Source organism: Dipteris shenzhenensis, chromosome 27, assembly GCF_047967505.1.
Source record: "Dipteris shenzhenensis isolate YYH24624 ecotype China chromosome 27, Dip_SZ_1.0, whole genome shotgun sequence".
Classification (NCBI taxonomy): domain Eukaryota; kingdom Viridiplantae; phylum Streptophyta; class Polypodiopsida; order Gleicheniales; family Dipteridaceae; genus Dipteris; species Dipteris shenzhenensis.
The window spans coordinates 22725864-22752990 of NC_141622.1; the positions used below are offsets into that span (position 1 = coordinate 22725864).

The window sequence follows — 27127 nt, forward strand, 5'->3', positions numbered from 1 at the left end:
AAGTAGGAACAAAAGCGCAACAGCAGGTAGGTGACCTTCTAAGGGCAGATTACAAGATGGAGCAGGATAAGCCATAGGAAGGCTGATTCATTGGCAGAGGCTGATTCATTGGGTAGCAGGATGATTTGCTACTAGAGGCTGATTACCCGATGAAGAAACTTCTGTGACAGAGGCAGAGCACAATTGGCAAAGAAGATCTAGCTGGAGGCAACACGTCATTGAGTAGGAAGAAATTGCTAGAGATTGCCACGTGTTGGAGAGGGTGCGGTCTGATGAAATAGAGGACAAACAGTTTGACAGTAGCCAGTGACTACACAAGGAAGTTTGCTGAGCAATCTGACACGTGGCAACGATGGGAGAGAGCAGCCTACGCAACATGTGGCTACACACTGCACACGAGGGGACAATGGTGGTGACATGCGGGTGTGGAGAGAGAGAGAGAGAGAGAGAGAGAGATTAATGTCCTTGGGAGGGCTCACGAGGCTATGGGCCAAAGTACAACAAATGGAGCTCACACAAACCGTTGAGGGCTAAAGCGAAGGCCCTTGTTGAGTGAGATATGCTTATATTTAAAGAGAGAGAGAGAGAGGGAGGGAAGCAGAGAGAGAGAAGAGAGAGAAGTACCGTTGTGTGTAGAGAGAGAGAGAGAGAGGTGTTTTAGCACCTTTGTGTGTGCGTGTGCATGCATGAGGGAGACACTCAAAACGCGAGAGAGAGAGAGAAGGGGGGCGCGCGAGGGGTTTGTCCCTTGGTTCTACATCGTATGATTGCTGAGATAGTGAGAGACAGAGAGAGAGCGGAGGGGGGATTCGGGAGAGGGGCGGCGATTTTTTGTCGCCTGGATCAACATCACATGACTGCTCATCTAGCGGAATCCTTGAGTAAACTGAGGGGGTCTTGAAACCTGAAATTATGAGACGGACGTATGTTTATATGTATGTAAAGTACACATATGTATAGCGCATGGTAATGGGCACATGGATAACGAATGGACGAGGCCTGAGCCGCTGCAGGAATATGATCTGCTGCTGAAGCAGGAGCTCGCAATGATGGAAGACATGGGGCCTGCAGATGCTCTGCGCTGCTTCTGCTCTACACAATGCAGCAACCAACGTCAGATGGGAGTTATGCTTGGAGTCGATCACAAGCTAAGAGTTATGCTTGCAATGGAGGGCGATGCAGCAAGCGAGCGAAGGTGCTGTACGAAGGTCAGGGAGACGGAGACAGTCGGCTTTTGTGCAAATCTTTGGAAGAGAGGAGCTCGACCGAATAATCTGTTTCGTAGCGCTTCTTGAGCAGGAGTTTTCACCTTTTCGTCATAGTCTTTGTCGCAGTGATCGTCAAAGGCTTCCTAAGCTACGTCCTTCCCTCAACGGTAGCTCCTTCACTCTTGCCTTTCCAAAGATTCTACGGACGGTTTCTCGGCAAACAATCGTTCCGCAGGAGTTGTTCAATGCTTCGCCCTCGTCCTTGATGCCAAATAAGGAAACAAAAATAGCCTTTGCACAAATTATCTGCTTTCGTACTGCCGCATGGATGCCCATCAGTAGGCAGTGCTTGGGCTGTCACATGGGCAGCATGGACTCTGCTACATGAGCAGCAAGGAAGTGTTGCCATATGGGGCTCGAACGACAGCCAACAAGAGGCATTTTTAGGCGGGCCATGAGCTGGTACAAAGCTGCCTAGGGGTTGGCTCATGCAGGGGTAGGTTGGCCAATATGGAGTTGCCCTGGACAGCAGCTTGGGCTGTCAAGCAAGACCGGCCCTGTAGATCTGTGTCACATAGTGGGGGGGAGGGGGACAGACTTGCTTTCCCTTTATAGAAAGGAGCCATTGTGCTACATTCCCTTACTCATTACAGAAGCCTTAAATAGCATGTCGATGAGAGGAAGTCTGCAGCAGATTTAGGAGCAGAGTTTGGCACATCTAGAGTGTTCACCACTTTGTGCAGCCAAGGATGCAGGTAGGCCAGCACCTAGCCCACCTATGTGGAGCATCTTGTCAAGTTTTGTACCTTATATTGAAGAGAATGGTAAGAACACTTTGGTTGCCTCTCTTGCTACCAAGTTTAATGCAGCAGGTCTGACTTTTGGTCTTTTTCTGGATCCGTGTGCTATTGCGGCACAACGGGGGTTCTCAACTCCATACTGTGCTTCCACTGTCCACTTGCCCTTAGCGCACATGCCTGATACTAACACCCAGCTTGGTTCCCTTTTTGATTGCACTGGGGAAGCACTACTGTTCATACTCGACTCTTGAGCTCACTTCTCGGATCAAGCTTGCCCCTCAGGTCCCCCTTTGGGTTTGTTGCCCCTCAATATTCCAGACCTGAGTGCTCAATAACCTTACTGTTTTAGGCATACCAGCCTCTAGTGTCATGCTCAAGAAAATCTTGCATAAAGAGCCCTCCACCAAGGAAAGTAAGGTGGGAATAACTTATTTGGATATAGTTACATTGAGATTGCAAATTGATCCAAATTTATTTGCTGAAAAGGGTCTGGGCCTAATGGGAGTGCCGGCTGACAAGGGCATGAAAAAGATATCTTCTCATGTCGCTAAAGTGGCCTTACTGTATCAGCACAATTTGGGCTTATAAATAATTCAAGTTTAGTTAGATTTGTCCTTGCGGAAATAATGTCCTCAGTCTTGCCTGTTCTTAAAGGCCGATTGTAGGTCCTCTCTAATGGCACCTAATGCTGAAAGGAGGATAGCCGTCCCCAAAAACATCTCTCTGTTTTCCTCTTTTTACTTCCCACATTCATAACTATCACATCTATCTTATATATTTTACTGTTTAATAGCAACGTATTTTGCTGAAAACACAGTGTTCATGTTTTTGTTTTGGATGATCTTGAGAGGGATATTGATAGTACAACATATGACAGTTTTAATTATAGTTTAAATCATATTAATTGTCTTTATTCTTTTATGCTTGTCTTAGTGCCACCTGACTTGTTGCTTCACTATGATAATTGGTTTTCTCATCATTCCATGCACCAAACTATTAGTTTTTGCTTTACTGGGAAGTTTCAAAGTTGCATACTAACTCTTTGAGTGCATGCAGGCTGTTATCTTTCTGAATTTTAAAGGCAGCAGAGCCATAAGCAATTGCATGCTAGAGCCAACATGGTGACCGCAGCGTTCACTAAACAAGGAAGCAACAAAGAAGAGTTGGTAAGCTTGTGGACTTGCATTGTATAAGACTTGTTTGATTGTGCTTCTACTAGTGTTATTTTTCCTGTTGAGCATCCTTTGGAAAGCCTAGTTAGAGCTTACCAAAGGATGCTCAATATGTGTGGGTGTGTGGATTTGTATGTGTGAGAGCATATGTTTATACTATGGTCTATAGAGAAACGATAGGGTTTGCAGTGGAGCGATCAAAAATAGAGAATACTCAGACACAACTGAAGAACAGAACTCATAAAACATAGTGCGTGTTGGTAAAATGAAAAACTGAATACAAGAACCTCAAGCTGTCGTGTCTCAAGGACCGTGGCTGAGGTGAATCAGAAAGATGATTCCATGTAGAGAAACTGTAGAAAATATAGCAGCAGAGGGAGCGAAACGCAGTCCTCCTTGTAGCTTGATGATGACGAAGATGATGAAGGGCTGGAGCTGCCCTAGGAAATGGCTGAAAACCAGCATGCTCTGAGGAAGGAACCTTCAGGCTATCTGGAATAGCAACATGATGAAGAAAAGGAGCAGATCTGGGGCAGAAGGAGCAGATCTGGAGCAGAGGAGCAGAAGGGGACAGATCTGGAGCAGGATGGGACAGATCTGGAGCAGAAGGGACAGAGCTGAAGTAGAGGAGCAGATCTGGAGCAGAGGAGCAAAAGTTGGGACAGATCTGGAGGAGAGGATGGAGCAGCCAGGAGGCAGGAAGGAGAGGCAGAGAGAAGGCAGATCTGAAGAGGAGAGGTAGAAGTGGAGCAGGCGGGGCTGCAGCAAAGCATGGAGGAGAAGAGGAGCAGCTGCAGGTCCTGTCCTGTCAGAAGGAGTGTGGGAGCTTGTGCTTTTATAGGCCAGACCTAGCTGGTCGGCCAGTTCTGGTCGGCCAGACCAGCTGGTCTTTCTAGCCACTTTGGCTGAGGTGGCTGGCCTTTTGGCTGGCCTGTGAGCTGTTAGATTGCCCCATAAATTGGGGATTGTTTAGTTGCTGAATATGGTCTACACCCACTGTTGGGCTCTGATGACGTCAGTGGGGATGTCATAGTAGCTAGTCCCTGCTATGCGTGATGGAGTTTATGGTTTTCAACCTTATGAGTGACTCTCATGAGAATGAAACTTGTGTTTCATATCTCTCTCTCTCTCTCTCTATATATATATATATATATATAGAGAGAGAGAGAGAGAGAGAGAGAGAGAGAGAGAGAGCTTAGCTTAGCCTTGTCTGAATTTTCTTTTGGATGCGAGCCTACATTCTGCCATAGGGTTCTAAAACCTTTTCCTAGCATTGAGGATTCAGGAAGACCAGAAAGGGCAGGTTAAAACATCTTAATTTTGCCCCTCTTGCCAAATCTCATCTTGATTCTTCTGTTTATTGATAACAAGAATTTATAGAGCTTTATGCTAACTTCAAAAATTATTTATTGTTAGAATGAAGGTGGTGAGTCAAAAACCAATCATGTTCTACTTACATCTCAAAATTCTAGCCTCTGCAATCTTAGAAAAGAGTAGGCAATTCCCAATGGCATTCTCAATCTTGCTACCCTGTTTCTACAACATGATTATGGGCATGACTTTTCTGAAAATCCACAACTGCTTTCTGGCCCCCTGCTTGACGCACCTGTACCTGCATATGTTTCTGCTAGTAGCTGCCTCCTCTTGCCGCTTATTCAGCTGTAGGTCAGCTGCTACAATCAGTTGCCATTCATGCTACCATCAGTTGCCATTCATCTTCCCCTTTAGTATGTGCTAACAATTTCCTATTTGCTGCTACCAGATGTTGCTGGGTGGAAGCCTGTAACCTTTTCTTTACATACCTTCTGTTTTTGCTTAGCCCCTTTTTTCTCTAGAGTCGTCAGAGCAGGAACACCTGCATTTTCTGGCACATAGGGGCCTGGGCTGAAGGGGAAAGGATTGTTGAAGAAAGCTTTTGGAAGAATAGGAATAGCTTTAGGTAAAGTGTGGTTAGTGCTTCCAACTGAAATATGAATCCTCAGGTTATCTCATTTGAGCTTCAAAGTGGTGCTCATTGTCTGATGTGGTTATGTTCATAAGAAAAAGTTTCAAGGAGGTGGAAGAAAAAACGAGTTCAAAAGCTATGCAAGTGCCTCATCATCAAATGACAATACTGACAATCTATGAATTCCAGCTTGGTGGGCACACTTCATGATCCCTATAATGGGCCTCAAGCATAGGGGGCCTTGGGCTAACGAAGGGTACATACAGGAACATAGGAGAGTATGCATATCATGTTTCACATGGAGCTACTGGTTTGCAGCCACATGCAGTCACACAGCACATCCTATTTGTCAATATCATGTGCCATTCACCAATCATACATAAAGCCGTGGGGAGGGGGGGGAGGAGGGAGGGATTTTCATGGGGGCTAGATGGCAATAATAATTGCGCTTAATGTCAAGTTAGCAAAACAACAGATTATATGGTGCCAAGCTCCAAAGATCTTGTTTCACCTTGTAAGAGTTTATTGGTGCATTGCTAGCATCGCCAACTTTTGGTTTGACGTATTTCCATGAATAGATTGACACATTTTAAGTATGAGAAGGTTGTGGGTGAAATAGTTAGTACTTGCGAGATTGTATTTTCATGATGAGAAACTTTGAAGTAAAAGGCAAGTGTTTTATCCAGGAGTAATAATGAAGGACCGCAAAATGAGCTGGCTCTTTCATTGCAGCAGTTAGGAACGAAGGTAGCATCTATAGTCCAACACCACCAAGAGAGACATGGTTGGTTAGAAGTGATGACTTAGATGGTTGGTCAACTGATGGGAATTTTTACAGATAATAATAAATCCTTTATGAAGAGTATTTTGGATGAACCAAACTCCTAGACCCAAGAGTGGTTGTTGCTCCTATTATGAGGCTAGAATAATTTTGCATTGGGTGGATTATTTTCCTTCTGAGAAATTTTGTAATTTTGTCCACTATATAAAGTTTTATTTTTTGTTTGACCTTCAGATACTTGATTTCTAAGAAGTTTATTGTTTGGATTGTAGAGATCCCCGAAATGAGGAGTGCATCGGGGGGGGTGGACCATAGAGAAAAAGGAACGGTTTTGGGGCTGCCACATGGGCAGCAAACAGGCTGCCATTTGGACAGCAAAGAGAGGAGAGTACCTGGCAGAGAGGACACCTCCTGGAGGGCAGATCTGAGGCAGAAGTGCCATGTGGCTGTCCATGGGTGGAGAGGGCCAGACTGCACAGGGAATCCAGCAGGGTTTGCAGGCTGGAGAGGCTGCGATGAGGTGGCACTGACGTCAGCTGATGTATGGAACTGGTACGGACCTGTACGGGTGCACACAGTAGGGTGTGCAGAGCTGATGGAGGCTGGTTTGGGCCCGGAACAGGTGCAGCACAAAGGTGTTTGGGGCCAAAAGAACTCCAAAAGTGGTCGGCTGAAGGGCAGGCCTGCCTGGGCCAGTGGTAGCCTGCCATATGGCCAGGTAGGGTCTGCAAAGATCCCATCATTCCCTGACTTTGATCTTGGCAAATAAAATAAGAAGTCCATTGCAATACTTTCCCACGGTGCCTGAGGCACGGGAAGAGGCACAAGTAGGCCAGGTGCCTTTCGTCTATCATACTTCACTTTCTGACATGTAAGGCATTCAGTAACAAACTGATGTATATCTTTCTGCATCCTTGGCCAAAAGAAATCTCTCTCTAGTGCTTGAGTTGTTGCTGTAATTCCTCTATGCCAAGCATAGGGAGGTGCATGGCTTCTTCCAAAATCTATTTCTTCATCTCTTGGGTGATGCATAGCAATCATCTTTCATTAGATACCCATCTTTCAGGGAATAGTGACTGGTGGACTGCCCCTCTTGCATTTGCTGTAAAATCTCACCAAAATTTGCATCATTAGCATATTGCTTCCTCATGTCTTCCAGATCCTGATGATAAGCATTAGTTACATTGTTGACCTGGGGTCTTCGGGACAAGGCATCTGCCACTCTATTCCGAACTCCTGGAGTATGGGCAATCTGAAAATGATACATTGACAGCATATTTGCCCATTTCATATGCTTCTCGGAGAGTTTTATCTGAGTCAGAAAATATCTCAGACTTTGGTGATCTTTTTTAATTGTAAAATCTGCACCCAAAAGATAATGCTTCCATGTATGGATGGCATGAATTACAGCCAGCAACTCTTTCTCATAGATTCCCAAGTATCTCTTCATTTTGTTCAGTGTGCGGTAATTGACGTACATATGGAATGAGCCATCTTTCTTCTGTACTAGTAGTACAGGGGAACAAAAAGGAGAAGAATTGGGCTGAATCAGTCCCTTGGACGACAAGTCCTGGACTCGAGTCATAATCTCCTCTCGTTGAGTTGCACTAACTCAGTATGGGGGCCTATTGGGTGGCTCGTTGCCAGGAATGAGCTCTATGCCATGATCCTCATGTCTCTCAAGGGGTAGCTCCCCTCGCAAAGCGTTAGAAAACCAATCTTTAAAATTATCAAGAAACTAAAATTTATTTTGATTTGCCTTAATTATTTCAGCATGCATTTCCATATCTCTCTCTTTTACAAAAACCATGTAAGCTGAAACTGCAGACTTTATTTCTTTTCCAACAGAACTATTTGATACAATGGGAATAGTTTCCTCTCTATTCCTAGCAACACACGATGTGCTTTGCCCCTATGTACAAACTCGAGCACTGTCTCAGGAAGAGTCAACTTCATTGCGTTGCGATGAAACCAAGGCATACCCAAGACTACATCATGATGTTTCAGTGGAGAAATGAAGAAGTCTTCCTGATCCACATAACTCTATACATGAAGACGAGCTTCCCTATCGAGGGAGTGACTGGCACAGGGTTCCTACAGAACATCTGGTCGGCATCCAGAGCCCTGCCCAACTCCTCCGTCTTTATTCCAAGCCTCAGGGCTAGATTCTCTGATATAAAGTTATCGGTAGCCCTTGGATTAAATAAAATCAGCGCTTGCTGGTCTTTGATTTTGCCCCATGATAGCAGCAATTCGCATTCCTCTGGGTTTGAAACATGACCCAGAATCTCAAGAATTCCTCCTGCCATTGGCTTGTGCGGTCCCCGTGGCTTCTTTGTCTCTTTTCCCTTCGGAGTTGAAGGCTTTTCTGGGCACTGGGCAGCCACATGCCCCTCTTTGCTGCATCTGAAGCATTTACCCTTTTTCTTGAAAGTTTCAATCTGTTCAGGTGTAAACGGTGGTCTTCCTTTATAGGGCTTTTGTACCTAGTTTCCCCTCGGCTTTTGAGGCTGAAATCCCCTCTTCTGAGCCTTGGGAAACTCTCTTGTTTCAAACTTGGGGCGTTGGCTTTTTATCTCCCGGTATCCCTGCCTGTAGTGAAGGCACACTAGTAGGATCCTGCATGTACACGAGACTAGCCACATTGGTTGAATGCATAAGATCTGATATTTCTTTAAAGTCTTTAGTGTTCACTTGGGCCTGTATTTTTGGAGTGAGTCAGGCCCGGAACTTCTCGAGTTGAGTCTTGTCAGAAATTTTCTTGAAAGGTGAAACCTGTAAGTATGAGTCCTAAAATTTCTGGTTGTAAGACTCAACTGTATCTTGTGCTTCCATATGAATGATCTCCCAACCAAGAAGGACATGATCCCGAACATGTTTGGGAATAAACTGTTTATAGAAAGCTTTCTTGAAGTCCTTCCATTTCCTGGGGGCTACATAGGTGGCTGTTTTAGCTATCCACCATGCACTGGCTGTACCAATCAAGTGTAAACCAACCATACGAAGTGTTGAGGACTCACTGAAATTTTCCAGGCTGAAGGCAGCATCAAACTGCCTTATAAACTGCATTGCCTTTTCAGCTTGGCCATACTGGCCATTGTAAGTGGCAAATCTTACAGACTTCCCACTATCTTTGAATTCTTTAGTCTTTGCCTTCCTGCTGGACTTCTTCTTCTTCTTCTTCTTCTTTTTCTTTGGCTTTGATGTTGAGGATGAAGAGGTAGAGCTAGAAGAAGTCTCTGGTTTTTCCTCAAAGAGAGGTTGTACCATCTTGCGAAACAACGGATTGCTTGTTGCCTCTCCCAACTGAGTAATCAACTCTTTGTAGGCATTCTCTTTATTTATCTAAATAGCCTCTGCCTGCTATACCTGGTCAAACTCTGCCATTCCCTCATGGGATGATTGGGCATGCTGCTGTGAAGCCATTTCTGCAACCAAAATCTGAGAATTGCAACTCTCTCACATAAACAGTGTAAGCAATTGATGCACTCACCCTTTGCTTTCCCAAAAGAAATACCTCAGCAAGAGGTGTATTGCATTCACAACTTGTACTAGTAATGGGCTGTCAACTCAACGCATAAACCCACAAGGTTGCCAAAGCATCAACGACTGTGTTGCCCCTTTTCTGGCTGCTGCAAAAAGAACTGAGAATGCATCTGATTCCCTTTTCTGAGCACAAAGGCATGCATTTCTTTACTTGTGCAAATCTCCGATTTTACTGATTTTCTGCTGTGTGTCTGACAGGAAAAATTCTGACAGGTAGGTGGAAACTGATGGCCAGAACTTTGTCTGCAACTGTCCTTTTTTTTGGGGGGGGGGGTGAAACAGTAACTGGATGAGTAACCGGCTGGTTACACTAACCAGACTAGTCAGGCCTGGTCTGTTTGCTTTCAACTGGACTGAGCACAAAGGCGTGCATTTCTTTACTTGTGCAAATCTCTGATTTTACTGATTTTCTGCTGTGTGTCTGACAGGAAAAAGTCTGACAGGTAGGTGGAAACTGGTGGCCAGAACTTTCTCTGCAACTGTCCTTTTTTTTTGGGGGGGGTGAAACAGTAACTGGATGAGTAACCGGCTGGTTACACTAACCAAACTAGTCAGACCTGGTCTGGTTTGCTCTCAACTGGACGTCAACCAACTGTAGTCTAGTTAATTAGCTATGGTCTGGTTAGCTAAAACCAAGGTTAGTTGGTCAGACCTGGTTTGTCTAACCAGTCTGATTTGGTTAAACCAACTGAACCTCTAACCAAGGTTAACTAACCAAAGTGTATTTCCACGTCATCTGCTGAGCTGGCTGCCATGTCATTTCTGCACATGCTTATGCCACATCACCCTTGCCAAGTCATCTGCCATGTGTCACACAAGCATGCACATCTGCCAAGTCAGCTTCCTCGTTGGCAACGGAGACCTTGCATTGCCTCGTAAGGCGCATTCCCATGAAGGTGCTGTTCCATATGAAGGCATCTCTGCGTGATGATCACCGATGCCCATTTCACTGTTTGACTCACGATTCTCTCGGGCCATCACCTTTCAATCCATGATACCCTGTGAGAGTCCTCAGTCAGACACCTCAATGGCATCAACACCCGTAGGTAGCCTGTATCCTTGTTGGCTATCTGCCCGAGGCGTCAAGCAATCGTCTACTCAAGGCATCTCTCCGAAGAACAGTGTAAACCCACACTCGTAATTAAGCGATAGACCTCACTTTAGCTTACTGTATCAGCATATGCAAGCGAGTGTATCGATTAAGACAACCTCTGAGAAAACGTTATCCAACGGCGTTAAATTCGTCACGGGTCCAAGCCAAATACCTAGCTTCAGAACCTTGCCAGCGTTCGCACTTCGGATATTGCTTCTGGTCACCGTACGCTTAGCCTTGGTTCACGCCTGCGTATAGCCTATCTTCATCATACAATCGAGAACTAGACACTATGCACTATCTCTGCCCATTAGCCATTATTGCCTTCTTGCTAGATCGTCATAGCCTAAGGAGGCCATGAGCCTTTGCTCTGATACCAATGCAATCTGAGACATACACCAGCATTAATCTACTACGCTTAATTCACTCCTAATCACAGCAATCTATGCCCACTTTGCTCCCTCAAGCTCCCTTTCACTCCCTCACTCTGCAAACAGCTAGGGCCTAGGACAACATGTCGGGCTGGACCCCCTCGAAGGTTTTTATTACTTGAGAGAAAAAGAGTTCAGCGTGAAGCTGCTCTTCCCAAAAATCCAAAACGTGAATAATTTATATGAGCTCTCAAGCTCTCTTTCTTGGCAACATGCCACTTGTCAAATTCTAAATTACTTTCCTACTTACATGCCACTAGGGGCAACTTTGGAGTCTTCGAAACATTTGGTCACGTGAGTGATCTCCGAAATGCTTGCTATGCTCGAAATTGCTTGGGTCTTCAGCCCCTCATAGTACCTGTAACAACTAATTAAAGGGCACCACCATGGCACCCATCAATTGTTAGCGCTTTGCATGCAAATAATAAATTGTGGACTAATCCTAGTCACTGTGGGCGTCCCCATTGAACACATGTGCACACATAACAAATATATATATATATATATATATATATACTCTGGTTGACCGGAGTCAACGCTCTTGATCATAATTAAGGGGGCTTTGACCAATGGTCGAGGTGCCTTAATTATGGCCAAGTCTCTCCAACCGAAGCTGGCACATCTCTCCAACCGAAGTTGGCACAACTTGGTTAACTGTAGTTAACCCTCTTTGTGCATGCCAAGTCTCGTTGATCGAAGTCAACACTCTCTGACCGTAGTCAGCTCTGTGGTTCTCTGGTTAACTGCAGTTAACCCTCTTGGTAATAAACCAAGTCTTCCTGACCAAAGTCAGGCTTACTTGATCGAAGTCCAGTATCTTTGACTGTAGTCGATTCTTTGACCAATAGAAGAACTCTTTCGACCATAATTAACCTAGATGGAAAACTCTTTAATTATGATCAAATAAATGGTCAACTGTGCTTTGACTTAGGATATTTACATTGTGGTGACAGAAGCCCCCTCTCAAGTCCAAATTGGTATACTATCGCCACATTGATGAACTTCAGTACTCCAGTGGCAACGGCCATATAACAGCTCACAAGGATCAATCAACTGTGTCTGGGTTCTCGCACTGGCAATCTTTTGACCCATCCAGATCTCCAGCTGCATTAGAAAATAGCTGCAGCAAAACACTAGGAGACCCCCTTTGGATCTGCTAGGTCATAACATCCAAACAAGATACAAATTGGTAACATACTGCCACCTGAGTCAGCGGGGATAACTGCTCGTGGCTTGAGGTCTGTCTTAAAGCCTGCCTCGATAAATGACTCCTTGCTCAGTACACCTAATCGGTAGGTTGAGCTGCCACAAGCAAGAAAGCAATCCTCCATTCTAGAGCTGGAAAGCTTGCTGGCAGCTTCTGCCAAGTGCTACTAAAAGGTTGGAGTAATCATGGTGGCGTCATCACACTATTGGCTACCTGGTTATTGGACCCCTCTGCGTTTCTTTGTGGACACTGACGTCAATAATGATCTTTTTGGACACCTTACACGTACACGATGCCTTGAGAGCTTCTCGTTCCTCAGCTGTCAAGTGCTTTCTTCCTTTTTGATCAACTGTCAAAGCCTCAGGCTGATTGTCATAGGTACGATCGACGAAGCGCTCCTCTTGGTCAAGCACCATGGGGACCAATTCCTCCCAGGTCAACTCGTTCACCCTACCACTGGTGATTAGGAATAAATAGAAGGCCTCCTACTAAGAGGATAAATGGTACAGGAGAGTTATGGCCATGTCCTTTGATGAAATTTGTTTCCCTGCCTGAGGATCTCTGGCTAAAGTTTTGTAACTCGTTGATGTGTTCCTGCATCAATGAAGACTTCTCGGGATCCAACAACCTCATCTGGACTAGTGAAACCCTCTTCATGGGAGAGCTTCGGTTATACATGGATGTCAAATGCTCCCATATACTTTTGGCCACTGTTATGTGCTTCACATGATTAATCACATGAGGAGTACAATTAAGAAATATAAATGATCTTACCTTGGCATTAACATGGTCCCCTAGCTGGGACAGAGTCTTGGCCTCCTTCCGAGCTAGGATGCCAAGGTCCTTTGCCAGGGGATCTGGGCGGGCAACACCTATCAAGACGATGTTGTATGACTGTAAGTTGTAACACAGATTCCATCATCACCTGCCAAACGCCGTAGTTGAGCCCATCCATCTGCCAATCAACCAGGAACGTGGGCATCACTGGAATTCTAGTCTTGTTCTTTGCCATCTCAGACAAAGTTGCCGTGTCGGAGTGAAGAGGATGATGGACTGAAAGAGAAGATGGATGGGATAGAAGGGAACTGAAAGGAGAAAGCGGAAGAAGAGGATGAAGGGGCTGACAGCCCAATGTACCTTCACACCTCGCTTTCTGTCCCTTGGAAACACTTCCTCTCTGATCTGAAAACACCCTTCCACCCTTCAAAGTCACCCCTTTGCTGGTCACCCGAACAGTCCACTCCTCGAACATGCTCCTCCTCAAAGACACCTCCGAACAGCACCCTAATCCTCCTCTCTGTGTGTTGGGCTCAACACTCCCTCTGCTCCTCGGGTCTCAAGCCAACTGTGGCTCTGATACCATGTGAGAAGTGCAGTGGAAATGAACGGAAGAGAGAGAAAGATAGCACACCTCACACACACACTGAGAAGGAGGGAAAGGAGAGAGGAATTCACAAGAGAATTGCAAGTGATCTCTGGAGAAAACCCCTGTACATCTGGGGGAAAACCACGGAAACAACAGGCTGCTCGGGAGTTCAGAACACAGCTCAACAAGCAAGTGGAAGGGAGCACAATGGAGTATATGAACTGCTCCAGTACCCTGCTCCACAGGTGCAAGACTGGGCTGGCTCGGCTCCTCTGCCAGGACCTGGAATGAGCTGAACTGCTACTCCACAAGATGCTACAAAGAGGGCTGAGGGGGGGCCTATATAAAGCCCCCCAGCCCCTCCCTAGTCGGGTAGGGCAGGCTGGCCGACCAGCCTGCTAGGTGGCCGACCCAACAGACCTGCATGGCTGACCCATCAGCAGCCTATAAAGGGCTGGACAAGGCCCTAAGGCATCGGCCTGCAAGCCCGGCCAGCTAGGCTCAGGAGTCGACTGCTCCTAGCCCTCCATAGGGATCTGCACAGCCCTCTACCTTCCAGCCAACCTGCTCACAAGGGAGCCGACTCCCTAGGTGCCTTAAAGAGGCTGCCATGCGGCAGCACATCGGGCCTCAAGAAGGACCTGAACAGCCTCCACATGGCCAGACACTATGGCATGAATATGGGCCAACACGGAGTGAACACCTATCCTCACGTGGGGCGGGACCCTCCCTCATCTAGGTTAGCCTCTCATTGGATTGGCACACCCACAAGCAAGGCCCTCTCTCTCTCTACGGTGACATCAGGAGATGTTGACCTCCAACAACTCTCTCCTACCCTGCGTGCTTGTGCAAACTTCGCATGCTTGCACTGCTCGCTCACAGGACGATATGTGAGTGTGCATGGAAAGAAAAAGAACGTCGTCAAACTTATCCTTTCATTCGTGCTACCGGGAAAAATGAGGGAATGTGCGGAGGAACATCGTGCTCCAATGTCAAGATCGACTTACAAATGATTACTTGCTGCAATTGCTTAAGCATTGAAGGAAAAGAAAGTTACAAGGTGACGAATTTCCAATATATTTTCAAGTAGGTGTAACTTAAACATTTCGTTTGTGTGAGAGCATAGCTCTATGTGTAACACTCAGTGTGTGAGAGGAAACATATCTGTAATAACTTGCTCAAAACGTGTGTGAACATGATCCCCTCGTTTAGGCTTGGGTCTTAGTTTGTGTAGGGTGTGTGGCCTATGGGTCCCAAACTCCAAACATCCCAAGAACTATTGTGGCCCTCTCAGGAAATGCTCAAACCCATCTCTACTATTGCTTGATTCTTATGCTCTGCCACCCCGTTTTGTTGGGATGTACGTGTTGTCGTCAATTGACGTTTGATGCCATTCTTCTTGCAGTAAACAATGAATCATTTGACGTGAATCCTCCCCCTTGGTTTTGTTCTAAAAGTTTTGACTTTCTTTCCTTTTTTTTTCTCCAACTTTGCTATGACTTTTTAGAAAGACAATATACCCAAATTCTATTGAAATCATGTATAAAGTTAGAAAATACTAGGACCTTGAAAGTGATCTGGTAGTCATGGGCCCACTCCTATCTGAATGAACCATCCATGGCCAAATTTGTGGCCTACGTTGGGAATGGTGAGTGGTGTTGCTTGCCTGCCATGCAAGCTCTGCAGTTCTCTTTCTTGTTTGGCAGTTGTGAAGTCCATCCACCATGCCTCCCTTGCACATCTCCTCTAGAGCGGTGTACATGATGTGCCCTAATCTCTCGTGCCGTAGTTGAGACATCCTAGCATCCCCTTGTAACATCCTAGCGCTTTGCCTCTTGACTATCATGAAGTAGCTGAATGTTCCAAGCTTTGATTGGGAAGTGCTTGCAAACACCCTCTTCTTCTAAAGGTCTGTTGTTTTGGATGCGATGGCCACTTGGTCCTCGTCAAAGATGACTCTCATCTTGTCCTTTGTAAGCTAGCTTACAAAAAGTAGATTTTCACAAAGATCTGGGACATATGAGACATTTGTTAATAACTTGTCTTCACTTGCACTTGTTGTGAAAGGGACGCTTCCAATGCCTTTGATTGGGCAGCTCCGTCTGTTCCCAATTGTAATGGATGAACCAACACTAGCTCTAGCTAGGTTCTTAAACGAGTGCTTCTTAGTCATCTGGTTTGAGGCTCGTCGAATGCAAACTTGTACCTGCATTCAAAGGGGGACATGAGCACGATGTTGATTCTTTATGTAGATGATCTTATTTTGATGGGGGTCCTAGTATCAAGGTAAGGAAGGTAGAGACTCTCTTGCATAGTGACTAACCTTGGTCTATTGCACTATTTTTTGGGGCTAGAGATATGGTAGGAGGAAGAGAAGACTTTCATCTCTCACGAAAAGTACTTTGAGGAGATCTTGACGTGGTTCCAAATGGAAGAGTGCAAGGAGGGAATGACAGCCATGGAAGTCGGAAAACTCAGCAAAGAAGATGCTTTTGAGCTGGTGGATTTGACCAAGTATTGACAACTTGTGGGGAGCTTGCTCCATTGCATTCTCAGTTGGACTACTTTGCCCGTTGTCATCAAGACCCTGAGAGAATCATTGGCAAGCTTGCTTGTAGGTGTTACTATACTTGAAGGGTACCTTAGGATATGGGATTGGGTACCGCACAGGGATGAATTTCTTTGGGTTTTTTGCGATTTTGATTGGGCCAAAGATGGGGACACTCGATGTTCTACTACGGGCTATTGTCTTATACTAGTGTCAGGAGTCATTTCTTGGCTTAGTAAGAAGCAACCCATGGTTGCTCTTTCATATGCGGAGGTAGCGTACAGATTGGCCTGCATGGTGTCATGCAAGTCCTTATGGCTTCAGTGGATCCTCAAGACATGGAGGTTCTACAGGATGAAGGGGCAGAGATCTAGTGCAACAACCAGATTGGCATTGTGATCGCAAAGAATCTAATGTTCCATGCTCGAACGAAGCACATTGAGGTTCACTACACGTCATCAGGGAGCTGATCATGGACAAATTGATTGAGCTGACTTACTGCCCTACAAAACAAAATGCTGTGGATTTATTCACAAGCTCTTTCTCGTGAGCAGATGGAGCTCTCATTTGATGTGGACACATTGAGTCGGGTGTCAGAAAGGATCACTGACCCACTTGTGAGGCCCCATATAAGGAGGACATCAGGGCAGTGCATCTGTAGGCAGGGGAAGGTAGGCTGAGCTGGAGAGCAGTTCTCAGAAGATTAGGGTTGCAACTGCAACCTCTGTCAGTAGGAGATTAGGGCCGAAAACAGGTCACCTTTTAGGTACCTGGAAGGACTGCCACCAGCAGATTTTGTAGACTGCTCAGGGCGGCTGACCTGGCAGTCAATCGATCAGATGGTTGGGTCAAACACCAGACTGGATTGGCCTTTACTGACATGCCTTGTCGGCAGAACAGGTTGGCTGGACATACCCAGTCGGTTCTAGGTCTCTCTAGGCCTATTAATATGAGGTCCTTGCCCATCCCACTGAAGCCTTGTCAAAGGCACACAGGAGCAGACTTTCTGGAGCCTTCCCTCTACATCTCTACCTCAGTTTGTTCAGTGACTGTATTTTGCCCAGCACTTTGCTGGATGCTTGTGGCTTCACCTGAAGCAGTCCAGCCATTCTTGTGGTGACCTAGACTGAGTATATTTTGGATACCTTCGCTGCTTTATTTCTCTGTTTCATTTACAGTTTGTGGGTTCAGATTTGCTGTTGTGTTTGGAGAGTTGTCTTTGATTTCTGCTGTGCACAGGTGCATACTTCAGTACCTGAAATTCTGACAGTGCTTGGAGTGAATCTTGCTCTTTTGTGAGGGCAGTGACATCTTGTGCTGGTGGTTGATCCACTGCCTCGGCTTTGAGCTTGCTTTATCTGCTATTTTGTGATTTGCATCATCCGTGGTATTTTGCTACGTCTGCTTCGATTTGTTGGTTCCGGGTGGCATAGGTAGAATGTTATGCATGGAGGTTGTCGTAATCTTAACGCGGGTGGTTGAGCTTCTCCCTGATCTCAGTGGTTCCAAGCTCGAGCTTGGTTTCCCTTCAGTCGGTCGGGTATCATTAAAACAGACCAGGGAAATTCATTGTTGCGATGGATTCAAGACATTGACCACCTCGGTTGCCTCTGCGGTCAATGCTGCCAGAGCATTAGTGTCTTTTAGCTTGAAGAGTAGTTGGCAGTTGTGTTGTACAAAGGTTTCGAGGCAGTTCCCGGCGCAGTAGAGGTGGGGGCTGAATGAGAGACGGAAGCTTGGAGGACTGCCGTGTGTTTATACCCATCCTTTTACTTTCTCCCGCCATGTTCATGAATGGGGACTAAACGAGGCTGAGTGAGCCTATTCTTACTGATTCAATGGTAACTTTCTTTACAAATGTAGTAGGAGTGTTTCGAGAAGTATATAAGAATGCCTATCCATAAAAATCACATAATGATGGTAAGTATATGAACTTCATTAATATATTGGAGAAGCATATTACTATTTGTTTTTTCCAGCTTTTATTAATGCTTGAAAAACCAAGCATACAAATCAGCTATCCGAAGGTGCTAATCGTGGGAGAATGAGAAAAACAAACTCAATTGTGAGAAAGAAAAACCAGCTTGCTCTAGAGAATCCAGCTCATTGACTAGGGAATCTCTGGAATAGGGCAAGGTGGCAGGCTATACATCCAGCGAATATCTCTTGCGGTGAGGATATAAAAATTGCTTGCAGGCCAAGTCTTCAAAAGCGCTCCCGCCTTTCGATAGTCGCTCTAGAACCCAATGTCCCACGCTCCCAAATGATGCACATGGTGTAGATAATGTCTTGCCAGATGGCAACAAGAGTGGCTGCCAGGGAGACCCAAGCCTCTCATTACCAAACCGCGGGTGGGCAACCCAGATGTTCCAAGCAGTGATGCTGGACACCATCTTCCATACGCTATCCTCTGGCAAAGGCACAGGGCGCATGTGGGAAGAAGGCGTCGCATCATATGCCTTAATCCTAACCACATGCCAACCCTAGAATGGAGAGGTTGGCTCAATCGAGAATGCATGGCCCCACTTTGTAAGCCATGCCACCGTCCCCCAAGTAAAGTCTTGTTGCATCTGCTACACTTTGGCCACAATCTTAAGAGCCACTGCCTAGATCCTCTGCGCTCTGGGCAACCCCATACACAGTGTGGGATCGTCTCCAATACTCTATTAGCACAACAATGACAACTACCATCCACCTGCATCTGCTCCAACGAGGGGCGAATGGGCAAGCCCATGCACGACTAGCAAGAAGTAAGAAATTTTCCATGGTCTACGATTGGTTTAGAGATGCGACCAGAAGCGAGAGATGACCCCTCGAGGGGATCTAGGCTGTTGCCTATAGTGAAGACGTTGGCCAATGCGGGGGTTGTAAGAAAATTGGGGCAAAACCACTCTCCCGGGCTCCATGGAATGTCCCGAAGAGGCCGGCCCTCCCATTACGAAAGCCCAAATTGTGCGCTCTCGTGATGAGTCTAGACTTTGTCAAGGTCTATAGTCCATACTTTACCCAACCGGCCCACAATATTGACCCTCTACCACTCTAGCGAGCCTAGAGCCTCGTTGTCCTAGATGTCTCTTGCCATCTCGGGCTAAAGGAGGCCCCTCGGCCCTACTCCGTAGGTTTGTAGTAGTAGGAGCCAAGTGACTGCCATAAAAATAGGCTTGAGAGGCACCCCCAACCTCAAGAACTGTCTATACCAATGATGAGGAGTCAGGGAGCTGTGCAGCCCCTCCCACCATGTAATAGGGATCGTTGCGGCGATCTTTTCATTTGTGTACCTGTCCTTCTCAGATGGAAAAGTGTTTGTATCCGTGCCTCCTTGTCGAAGGGTAGACGTCTCGAGGTCCCAAACAATTTGGTAGGACCATTGTCCCACTAGACCCTCTTGATCCCTAACCTCGAGATGCCATGAGCTACTGTTGCTCAAACTCCTCAGGGCAAGTAGGATTGGCCCGAATGAGTCCCCTGACAAGTGCTGCCAATCCCTGTGATCAAGGGGAGCCCTTCCCTGTGAGGGGGCCTTTGAAAAGATCCAATTGTGAGATAGCTGCCGCTATCCTCCTGTATTGAGGTGTGTTCCGAAGGTCGAAGCAAGAGCTTCCAGGGTTCTGAGCTTGGGATGAGGCCTCAAATCACTAGCTTGCCCAGAAGGGCTTTGCTTTGCATCTCTGGATGATGATTCCCAGCCCTCCCTATGCCTATGGCTGGATCACTTCCTGCCATGCGACCTTGGCTTTGGTGTTTCCGCGTACCATTGGATCCTGCCCATAAAGAGTTACACACCAAGCGCCTAAGCTGACTCATGCATCGCTGGCTGATTTGGGATATCATAGAGCGTGCGTGTATAATCAGACCACACCCGAGTGTCAGTGAGTGGTGGGGGGGACCGCCCCTCTAGAAATATCCGCCAGAAGTCCTTAGAGTTGTTACTGAATAGAATGTTCAATAGCTCCTCCTCGTTTTGACGCATGGAGTCAAGTTTCTTCCTGCGTACCAGACGACGGTACTCGCGTAGCGTCTCTGGTTCGCTCGGAAGGCTGTTTTTTGTTTCGAATCTAAGCTGATGGCGTAAAGCCTTACACTTATCATCGTACTAGCTATTATAGGGTACGGTCCTAGGAGGTGGTGGGCGGGTGGTGTGGGGGAAGGCGTGAAGAGCAGCCTCGTGTAGTGACTAGGGCAGCACGGTCCTCTAATAAGGATATAAAGTCAATGTATGCGAGAAGTATGTACAGACGGCCAGAGTAAGTAGGTGAGTGATTGTGATTAAAGCATATATCATGGTAGGTGGAGCAAGAACTCAACGGGATAGAAAGCATAGTTACCAGGGAACGGGAATGTTTCGAGAACGGGGGGGGTCGGAACGGGAATGTTTCAGGAAGGGGAAACGGGGGAACGGGAATGGGAACACCACGTCATATGACATGTCATCAAATCACATGGAAAGGAGTAGAAGGGGAGGAAGGAGAGGGGGCTGAGTGGCAAAGGGGTGGAGAAGGGAGTGGAAGGGGAGGGGGCTGAGTGGAGAAGGGAGTAGAAGGAGAGGAGGCTGAGTGGAAGGAGAGGGGGCTGAGTGGAAGGATAGGGGGCTGAGTGGCTGAGTGGAAAGGGGTGGAAAAGGGAGTGGAAGGGAAGGGGGCTGAGTGGAAAAGGTTCAAGGGAGTAGAAGGAGAGAGGCTGAGTTGAAGGGAGTGGAAGGAGAGGGGGCTGAGTGGAAGGGAGTGGGAGTGGGAGTGGGAGTGGAGGGGTCTGAGTGGAAGGAGAGGGAGTGGGAGTGAGGATAGAGAGTGGGAAAACCAGATCGTTGGCTGGTCTCGTAAGGTTGACCTACGACGTAAAGCCGAAAGTTGTGCCTGGGCGTCATGGAACCGTATGATAAGGGGCTGCTCTCAGTTGGGGTCCCTCCCAACCCGCCATGCTCTCTCAATCCTGTGCATAGTTGTCCCTAGGGTAGTGGTCACGAAGGCCTGCGCATTTGCCATCGAGGTAGCCTCAGTGCAGGGAATCCCATGTACTCTGATGTTGAGAGCCTTGTTGGCTCTCTGCTGCTGCTCCAGGAGGGTAGCCGAAATGGTTACCCTTGCAGGTTCCCGTTTGGCTACGTCGACCCATTTGGACGTCTCCTCGATGGTAGATTGCGTGCTCGCAATGTGTGCCTCCACAACTGGGGTGCTCCCTGGGACTGTATGTATAGCAATGACCTCTTGTCGGAGCTGTGAGATCTCCTGTCTAAGCCCTGAATAAGATTAGCCTAGAATCGGATAGCCTGAGACTGCTCATGTATGAGTCATGCCTGCTCCTGTGCAAAGCGTGACAGCTCCCTCTCGCACTCTCGGATGCTCTGGACCTCCATCAGTAAGTACTCCCAAGCCTTTGATGGGTCAGCTCGTCCGTGCTCTAACAGAAATTGAAAGGATTGTGGCCTAAAAGTGTGAGGAAGAGATTGGAGGCTGGGTGATGACTAGGTAAGATGGGTGCGGTATGGGGATGATGAGGCGATCCCAGCAGGGTGAGGGAGCGTGGCCTGATTGAGAGGCGGAGGGGAGAGAAAGGTCGAGTAGTGCGGAATAGTGTAAGTAGGTGTCATAATCGGAGAGAGAACTGTAGCGGGAGAAGATGTTGAGAATAGGCATCTCCAGGAGTGGCTGGCCGACCAGCTCCCACGCAGCAAGGGGGGCCAGAGGGGGCAGGCTGGCCGACCAGCCAGGCTTTGGCCGACCAGCTGGTCGGCCCAGTTGGCCTGACCGACCAGGCTGGTCGGTCGAGGCAATCTGGCCGACTCCCCCCTGGCCTGCCCTATAAAAGGGACTCCTTCCCTTCACTTCCTCCACCACTCCTTGCAGCTCCTCAAGGCTCCAGCACACAGCCTGCTCCTGATCATCCCCTCAGAGCCCCCTCTCAGCTGCTCAGTTGGCTGCCCACACTCCCGCAGCTGATCTTGCCTCTTCAGGGCTCTTGCCTCCTCGCTCTAGGCCTCTACAGTTCCCTTGTTCCAAGGTTCCTGCCTCTTCACCCAGGCTCCTTCAGCCTCCTCTTCTCTAGGCTCTTGCCTCCTCAGTTCAGGCTCCTCTAGCCTCTTCACTCCAGGCCCCCTGCCTCTTCGTTTCAGGCCTCTCCTGCCTCCGTGCTCTCAAGCTTCAGCTTTCTTGTGCCCCCCCCCCCTTTTCTCTGCTTCAGTTCAGCCTCTCCTGCAGCTCCTGTTTTCTTATCTTATTCAAGATATCTTGTATTTCAGTTGCTGCCCTGGTTTAAGGGCTGATTTACAGCAGATCAGTTGTGGCACATTTTGTTATCTCTAGTGTTCTCTGTATGGCTCTATAATTTCAGTTTGTTTGCATCTTCCGCTGCCATTTTAATAGAAGAAGGGAGAGATGGAAGAGATGGTGTTAGTGACAACCCCTCTATCCTAGGGGAGGGTGGGGCAATCGATGTCATGGGTAGGGGTATATCAGAGCCAATAGCTGTAATTGTAGAGGCTGTGGGTGGAAGTGGAGCTGGAACTGGAACTAGAGCTGATGCTGAGGCTGAAGCTGAGGCTGGCGTTGAGGCTGAGTATGAGGATGTAGCTGAAACCGAAGCTGAGACTGAAGCTGAGGCAGAAGTGGGTCCCTCCTTTGCTTTGCTGTCCACTTCGAGTCCACTGCGGTTGTAGCGTGTGTTCACATCTTCGAGTTTCATTAGTGTCTGTTTTTGGGCTTTGTTGTCATCTTTCTTGGCGGCTTTATCCGTATCCTTGCCACCTTTTCCCATTTTGTTTGATTGACCCGTACTCGGTGCAGGTCTTAGAGCGGGAGTGGGAGTGGGAGCGGGAGCATGAGCTCCCTCCCCATGATGGGAGGTACCCCCAGGGGGCTGAAAAGAGGTGGGGAGCGGGAGAGCTCAATGGATGACTGCCCCTTGTATCTCTTTCCTGTTCTTCTTGAGGTTCTTGATTTTCTTGATTTTCTGCAGGTCAAGGACAGATGTCGAGGTGCTGTGGGGGGGGCTGTTGGCCAAGAGAGGCAGCCAATCAGCTGCTGTTGGTGTCGCCACAGGAGAGAGCAGCCAATAGGCTGCTGTGTGAGCGTGTCGGGGCTGTAGAGGGTGTTGGGGGACTGCAGAGTGGTTAAGGTAAGCTAGGCTAGGCTTTAGGCTAGGCTAGGTGGGCTAGGGGGGGCGAGAGCAGGCGGGGGGGCTAGGAGAGGTGTCCCGACAGGGGGGGAGTGGCTGAGGGGGTAGCGGGAGTAGTAGAGGGGTGGCGAGGGGGTGGCTGAGGGGTGGTGGGGGGGCTGTAGGTAGGCTGAGAGCAGGCAGGGGGGCTAGGAGGTAAGGGGGGGTGGCTGGAGAGCAGGCGGGGATGGCTGAGGGGTCGCGAGGGGGTGGCTGAGGGGTGGCGGGGGGCTGAGGGGTGGCGGGTGGCTGGAGTGGAGGAGGTGGAGCAGAAGGGGAGGCGGTGGCGCAGCAGAGGGAGCTGCAGCAGGCGGGGAGGAGGCGGAGCAGCAGAGGGAGCTGCAGCGGGCGGGAGGGAGCTGTTAGATCATGGCAAGTAAGCCTGTGAGTTGAGATGATGAAAGCAGAATAGGGTGAAAGAAGGGAAGGGAGAAGAGGAAGGCTAAAGGGAGAAGGGGTGGCCAGAAGAGGAGGGAGGGTACGGGCTGGAGAGGTGATGACGAAAGGAGAGCTGGAGCACAGCGAGCAGGAGGTTCGGGTCTTTTTGTTCCACCTACTATTGAAAGGTTATGAGAAGTACTCTGTTTACAAACTAAAATTACAAAAGATTATCATTGGAAAACTCAAAATATTTTTTTGAAGGACATGGTAGTGTTTGCATTTGTGCTTAACTCAAATACTCGTTAATATGTGAGCATCTATCTGCCTGCGTCCGTGTGCCTGTATTCACATACATCACATACATTCCCAAGTGTGGAGGGTTGTTGTCAATGTCATTTGATATATATACTTTAATTATAGATTTGCATGGGCACATGCATGTTTAGTTGAATATGTGATTGAGGGAAGCATGGCATTTCTTACGTCTTGACTCTCGTGTATTTAGGACGCGATTATGAAGAAGGTAGAACAAAAGTTAGATTCACCTTTTGGGAGTGAACCACAAGCACCTCTTCCGAAGCCGTTGATTATTGTCATCAGTGGACCAAGTGGTGTTGGCAAAGATTCTGTCATCAAGGTACTGAAGGATATGGCTTTTGTTGAACATGTATTGTTGTGGACTTCAGGATGAATGAGCTGTGAATATCCAGATCAGGTTGTTGCATGGCTTGGAGCTAGTTGCACATAAGATCATCTCATTTTTTATCTGGTGTTCAATGTGCAATGATTACAAACAAGAGAAAGAAAAAGAAGTGAAATGATTACTGTTGGAAACGTCAAAATTATAATGTCTGTGACCAAGGTGCTTGCCCATTTTTTCATTTGTCCTTTCTAGCTACTTGGATGGGTTTTACTAGAGGATACTGTCATGTGTGAGTAGGATTTTCAAACGTAGTTGGGAGGGCATACTAACCTTTACATCGATGTGCAAATTGAGCTAAGCAGAGACTTCTGGAAGTTAGAGGCGGCATGCACTTTTTGGTGACAGCTACTACACGGTCAATGCGGCCAGGGGAAGTTGAGGGCAAAGATTATTTTTTTGTCACTATGGAGCAGTTTCAGTCGATGATTCAGAATAATGAGCTGCTTGAATATGCTATTGTATATGGAGATTACAAAGGCATACCCAAAAAACAGGTGGTTTGCTGAAAGGTTAAAATACTACTCAAATTAGGGCTATGTGTTAATCCTGTTCCTGCTCAAAATGACTGTCCTTTTCTGTAAAAAACTTTATGGTTTGACAGATTGCAGAACATATGGCCAGAGGCATGGATGTGGTGGTGCGAGTAGATGTGCAAGGAGCTGCAACCTTACGAAGAATTCTTGGCTCTAGTGCCATTTTTATCTATCTGGTTGCTGAGAGTGAACTGGCCCTTGTCAAAAGGTTGGGTCAAAGGAAAACTGAGACAGAAGATAAGTTGCTACTACGGATTGGTACAGCTAGAGAGGAGCTCAAACAAATGGTGGACTTTGACTATGTGGTGGTCAACGCAGACAATGAAGTTGATAAGGCAGTTTCTTTGATCTGTGCAATAATTGATGCTGAAAAAGCTCGGGTTCACCAGAAAGCTGCTCGCCTTTAAGAAATAACCTTTAAGAAAGAATCTGTGGTTAGTTGTATGGGATAATGAAAATAGTATTTACGTATCACGAGGCATGCTAGATGTGCACAAAACTTGAATAAATGAGAAATGAGCTGGTATTTCATGATAAATGATGCGTACTCATGCTCATAGCCGATGGGTTGCTCTTCTTGTTTGCAATCCAAACCAAAAACAAATAACAATTGTGACCCTTTCTCAATCTCTTTGTCTAACAGATCTCCCTGTTCTTTCTTGTCTGTTGTGTATTGTGAGAGCAGAGAATTGGAAAAGGTCCTAAATCAGGAGTGGTTGGGTTTGTTGGAGCACCATCAAGTCTTGTTGTCCTTTTTCGATTAAGGCATACATGTATATGCTTCATAAATGCATGAAGAGATGAGTCACGATCATGAAGGAGCCGACAACGGGAGAATCCAGAGAGTTCCTGTTGGGCTTGTAAACTTCGAGCTGTATTGTTTGTCAGATTCGTCTCAGAGCTCCTTGCATGTGTCTAAAAAATATCATTAAAAGAGCACCAAATAATGTGTTGAAGCGAGAATAATGTTAGGGCATGAGAGAGAGGCACTACAGGGTTTTAATCTTGCACCAATGCCTGGTTTTCTTGCTGGATTTTATCCAGCTCTCTGCTGCAAGAGCTTTCAGACTCGTCGCTGAAACTGTGAAGATAAAACAACTAGGTGAAAACCATGTAGAGATATAGTGAAACAAGTTGCTGGCTGTGTAAGTAGTTCCATTAAAGCTCCTGCGAATGCTTCCACCCCTCCCTGCTCCCGTCTACCTCCCTCGCGCTGCGCGGCCCCCTCCCCCCTTCCCCTCCTCCCTCTCCGCCGCTTCTCCGCTCGCAGCCACCGCGCCTCCCCACGTCCCCCTCTCATCCTTCTCTGCCCGCCATCTGCCCCCCACCCCCCCCCTATCTCCTTCCTTCTCTGCCCCTCCACCCTTCCTCGCCTCCCCCCCCCTGCGTTGTGCTACCACCCCCCCCGCCCCTTTCCTCCCCCTTCCCCACCCTTGCGCCACGCTGCCAATCCCCCCCCTCCCCTCCCTCTCCTCCTCGCTTTCCCGCCCCCCCTCGCGTCGAGTTGCCACACCCTCGCCCTCCTCCCTCCCCTTTCCCGTCCTGCGCCGCGTTGCCACCCCCCTTCCTCCTCCTTTTCTCCCCTCCCTCGCCATTCTCTCCCCACTCTACCACATCTCCTCCCCCCACTTCCTCGTACATCTCCATCCCTCCCTCTTTCCTCCCTCGTCTCCGTCCCATTTCTCCCTCCCTCGCCTCTGTCACTTCCTTTCCCTCACCTTTTGGAGCTTTCGCAGTTTGTCGGTGCGGTATGGCGGCTGTAAGTCCGGAACCAATGGCCTAGACGGACGGACCCTCCCTACTTCAGCCTACCTCATAACATTGATAGAGCATCAGGTCTCCTTGGTGAAGCAGGACGCCACTGACTTTTCCCAGACGTCTGTTTATGGAAGTCATTAGCTACATCTCTTCATGAGTAGACATCATGGACTGGTTGCAGTCCATTCTTTACCTTGAGGACAGTCACATTGAGGAGGTCGCATTGTCGTGCTCGCCGATGCAGGGAGGAGGTGTGGAGGTATATGTCGTTGCTCGTGCAACCTAGCATGAGTGAAACCCTTCTCGCCCCATTCACCGTGGCAGAGATGCAGGATGCTGTGAGCGATATTGATGGGCAGAAATGCCCAGGTGAGGATGGTCTCTCTAGAGCTTTCTTCACCCTTCTGGGAGCAGATCCACCAGCCCTTGCTCGCAGCCTTCTAGCATATCTTCTCCAACGGACAGATGCCAGAGAGCCTTGCGACAGGCTTGATTTGCCTCATCCC

General features: G+C 47.7%; 1 protein-coding gene across 2 annotated transcripts; it reads left to right on the forward strand.

Annotated features, from left to right (window-relative positions):
• Positions 1 to 830: 830 nt before the first annotated feature.
• On the forward strand, positions 831 to 25475 carry LOC147884049 (guanylate kinase 2, chloroplastic/mitochondrial-like). Of its 2 annotated transcripts, none has more exons than XM_087398703.1 (5): positions 831 to 1375; positions 3065 to 3174; positions 24133 to 24264; positions 24633 to 24824; positions 24932 to 25475. In XM_087398703.1, exons 2-5 carry the CDS (start codon positions 3127 to 3129, stop codon positions 25268 to 25270), a joined length of 711 nt encoding a protein of 236 aa, XP_087254829.1. In that variant the 5' UTR covers positions 831 to 1375; positions 3065 to 3126; the 3' UTR covers positions 25271 to 25475. The 2 variants fall into 2 exon arrangements, with proteins under 2 accessions (XP_087254829.1, XP_087254830.1); XM_087398704.1 differs by lacking the exon at positions 831 to 1375 and adding an exon at positions 1888 to 1963.
• The last annotated feature ends 1652 nt before the right edge of the window (positions 25476 to 27127 follow it).